Source organism: Colobus angolensis, unplaced genomic scaffold (assembly GCF_000951035.1).
Source record: "Colobus angolensis palliatus isolate OR3802 unplaced genomic scaffold, Cang.pa_1.0 Scaffold9, whole genome shotgun sequence".
Lineage (NCBI taxonomy): Eukaryota > Metazoa > Chordata > Mammalia > Primates > Cercopithecidae > Colobus > Colobus angolensis.
In genome coordinates this window covers 842,590-846,585 of record NW_012122931.1, presented here as the reverse complement: position 1 = coordinate 846,585, position 3,996 = coordinate 842,590, and the positions used below count along the sequence as shown (strand labels likewise).

General features: G+C 58.0%; 1 protein-coding gene across 2 annotated transcripts in view; it reads left to right on the top strand.

Annotated features, from left to right (window-relative positions):
• The window catches only part of DBH (dopamine beta-hydroxylase (dopamine beta-monooxygenase)), a 25,617-nt gene extending 23,613 nt beyond the window's left edge, over positions 1-2,004 (top strand). Inside the window, exon 12 of one of the 2 annotated variants that reach the window (XM_011931116.1) lies at positions 858-2,004. In XM_011931116.1, coding sequence (XP_011786506.1) covers positions 858-989 — 132 coding nt within the window. In that variant the 3' untranslated portion in view covers positions 990-2,004. The remainder of the gene's footprint in view (positions 1-857) is intronic. The other variant, XM_011931115.1, reaches the window with a different exon arrangement.
• Positions 2,005-3,996: the final 1,992 nt, after the last annotated feature.

Here is a 3,996-nt window from a genome sequence, read left to right as displayed (position 1 = left end):
GGGAGAGGGAGGGAGGGAGAGGGGGAGGGAGAGAGAGAGGGAGAGAAAGAAAGAGAAAGAAGCCAGGAAGGGAGGGCAGCCACCCTTTCCGGGTGACACCTCCACACTGGTGCCAAGTGCCAAATGCCGGTGGTGTGAGCAGGGCGCACTAACCTGGCCCCTGCACCTTCAAATAAAGCGCCAGGGAAGGGAAGGTGAGAAACGAACCAGTCTGAAGCTGCAAGCTGGTTTTTTCCTCCTTATCTAAGACCCACTGGTATTCGAAGGCATCTAATTTATCCCGAGCCCAGCGGGCTGCGGTCGGGAGCCCAGGGCCTATGCAGAGTTAGTCGCATACCGTGCCGCAGCCTGGAGATCCAGGAAGATGCTTCCCGGAAGCATTTGGCAGCTGGATTAATTGCTAAGTCAAACGTCCTCAGCACCAAGGAAAGGAAGGGCTAATACTGGCTTCCCGAATATAGTCTGGGGTGGACGTCTGATGGGGTTGCAAACTTGGCATTTGATGCTGATGCAACCTTGAGGGAAAGAGACGGTTAAAAAATATCAGAGCCTGCAGCCAGGGGCTCTGGTTGCTACATTAGGGTAAATGATTAAATTGGGTGGGGACGGAGGCAGGGAGAGGCCTGGATGACTGGATGACTCCCAGGTTCCTGACTAGATGAATGGGAAGCCAGGGAAGGGGGCATTTAGTGAGGTGAGGACCCCCAAAAAGCAACTTGGGGGAGAAGAGTGAATTCAGTTTGGGACAAGCTGAGTTTGAGGGCAAGAACCCAAGAGGTGGCTGGGAAGTGGCTGGGGAAGCAGCCACCCATCTTGCCCCTCCAGCCTCAGTATACCTCCTGCTCCCTTCCTTGCAGGGTGAATGGAACCTGCAGCCCCTGCCCAAGGTCATCCCCACGCTGGAAGAACCCACCCCACAGTGCCCCACCAGCCAGGGCCGAAGCCCTGCCGGCCCCACCATTATCAGCATTGGTGGGGGCAAAGGCTGAGGGGGGCCTGCTCCTCCCCCTCCTCCGTGCCGTCCCTGTGGGCTCACACCGGCACTGCACCCTGCTCTGCGGCGATCCCCATGGAACAGCCCTGCATGCCCAGGATGAAGGGGCCAGACCACGCCCCTGCCTGAGACCTCGGTCCAATCCAGCCTTCTTCCCCCAGGGTCCCCTGCATGGCTGAGAGGGTGTGGGTGCCCTGTTGACCTACCCCGGACCGAGTGCGCCACGACCTCGTCCATTTAAACCGGCTCACTCGGTGCAGGGACAGCGTGCACAGCGGTCCAGGGTCCAGCCCTCCACCAGCCCTGTTCTGCCTCACTGGGTGTGGCCATGCTCCTGGGACACGCGCCATGCTGGACCGGGGCGCAGAATCACCCAGAACGCCCCCGCCCCGCCGCTCCCGCGGACAGTGATCTGTGCCGGTGTGCGGCGGGTGCGGGTGCTGCTTCAACATTTCCCCGCTGAGTGGCTCGTGTTTCACAGTGGGCGGCTTCGCTGCGACGGAGGCAGGACCAGGCACTTAGCTAGTTAGAGACTCGCCTGGGAAATTGCTCCACTGCCGAGTAAATAGATATTTTCGCCCACCTGAAGGGAAGCCCTGACAACAACTATCACCGAAAGGCGAGGCGGCGAGGATCCAGCGGGGCTTCTGGGCGCCGCTTCCACTGCGGGGCGGAGTTATTAGCACCAGCTCGCTTCTCTGGCGGCGGGGCCAGCGCTGAACAGACCCGGGTGGAGTCAGGGCTGTGCTTCCCTTGTGGTTCTGCCACTCAGTGGAGTGTGCCTTGGGTGGGCCATTTCACGTTCCTGACCCTCACTTTTCTCATCTGTAAAACGGGGCTGATGCTGTGCGGGCTAATGAGCCAATAAAGCTCACACTTGGGCTAGCACCCACTGGAGGTGGATACGCTTGCACTCCGGGCCGTCACTCCAGGAGAGAGAAGCTTGCCCCGAGCCTCCTCCCTGTGCCAGGTGTGGTACCAAGTGCTTCCCCCTGAGCGTCCTGAAGCTGCCTCAGCCGGCCTGGGTGGGTCTCCCCTTCCTGCCCTCTGAGCTGCCTCTCAGGGACAAGTTCAGCTCTTTGGTGGTTTCTGGAGAGAGTAACAGATATGGCGGTGTTCAGCCAGTTCAGCAAAACGCCGCCCAGCCTCCTGGGCAGAGAGGGAGATGGATGGGCCTCGGAGTCCCCCCGCATCAGCTAAGCGGCTGCGTCTTCTGCAAGGCATTTCATCACAGAAGGAAACTCATGAGCCCAGGAGCTCTGCCTCACGTTGTATAAATCACAGCTTCCTGCGGCCCATAAGTCACAGGGCGCTAGCACTGTGAAATGCCAGGCGCCAGCCTGGAGAGCCGCTCCGGCCCTCTGTCATCTTTACAGCCTGGGTGACAGAAGACACTGGAGCAGGCCCAAGTAGCCCCTTCCCGTTGATCATACCCAGTTGTCAGCCCAGAGAAGGGTCCTAGGGTCCTGCCCAAACACCCGGGGGGCACTTGCAGCCTGCCAGTCTCGGGCAGGGAAACTGAGACTCCCAGATGAGGACCTCACCTGGAGCCCAAGAGCAACAGTGATTGGGAATCCCAGCCAGCTCTGGAACCTGCCGCAGCGACAACCCCACCCCCACCTCCCCCACCGCGCACTGTGTCGCTCTCAGGCTGGTTATCCTCTTCCTCTTGCAGAGACAGCAGTTGTGTCCCCCGACCCCGCTCCAGCAGCACCCGCACCTCCCACACCCAGATAAGTGTGACCCCATGGTCGCTGAGAGCTGCCACTTGCCCCACACTGAGGCTATGCACAGCCCCAGCAATCCCGTGAAGCCATGTAGTTTTTGTTTTCATTGATGGAGGAAGAAGCTGAGGCTCGGAGACCTCAAGTTAGGTGCCAAGGTCACCCAGAGTAAGCCCGGGAGCTCGAAGTGTCCCCACGTCTGACTCCAGTGTCTGAATGCTCAGCCTCTGTTTACCTTACCTTATCTATGAAACAGGAATTTCCCCAGGACACCTGTGAGGGATTTTATCTAAAATAAGTTCCTTATTTGGAGGCTTAGGGGAAGTGCTTTATACCTGAAAATAACCTACATGCTCCAAGCCAAAGGGACTCTCTGGGCTCGCCCACTTTCTGAATTATTGTGGTGTGAATCCAGCAGCCCAAATTGCTATTCCTACCCCTGCTGTGTGACCCTGAGTTAGTTACTTTCCCTCTCTGGGCTTGGGTCTCCCTATCTGTCCACTGAGGAGAGGGTTCCCCAGCCTCCCAGGGGATGGGGGCTGCTAGGGTGGCACAACCCACCACTCTGAGGTGCTCAGAGCCCTGGGGTGAGGAATGCTCATGCCCATCGGTGTTGAGAGATGGGGTGGCCCTGGACCCCAGGCTCCAGCCAGCATAGGGGTGCCTGCCTGAGTGGGTCCCAGAGCGCTCCAGGGCTGTGCTGTCTGGTGGCCGCTAGTCTCATGTGGCTACTTGTGATTAATTTTAAATTAATTGAAATGATACAAGGTCGGGTGCTGTAATCCTAGCCCTTTGGGAGGCTGAGATGGGAGGATCATTTGAGTCCAGGAGTTCAAGACCAGCCTGGGCAACATAATGAAACCCTGTCTCTACCAAAAATACAAAAATTAGAGCTGGACGCAGTGGCTCACGCCTATAATCCCAGCATTTTGGGAGACTGAGGTGGGCGGATCACCTGAGGTCAGTAGCTCGAGACCAGCCTGGCCAATATGGTGAAACCCCGTCTCTACTAAAAATACAAAAATTAGCCAGGCTGTGGTGGTACACGTCAGTAATTCTAGCCATCTGGGAGGCTGAGGTGGGAGAATCCCTTGAACCTGGGAGGCAGAGGTTGTAGTGAGCCGAGATCATACCACTGTGATACGACATGGAACCTTCTGTGTTCCGTTCACATCCCCCACTTTTCACATGGCCCAAGGCTGTTTCACTGCCCAGTGCAGTATAGAGCTCTGCTGGCGACAATGTAGGCCCCTCCCTCCCTCCCTCCCCCCTCCCTCC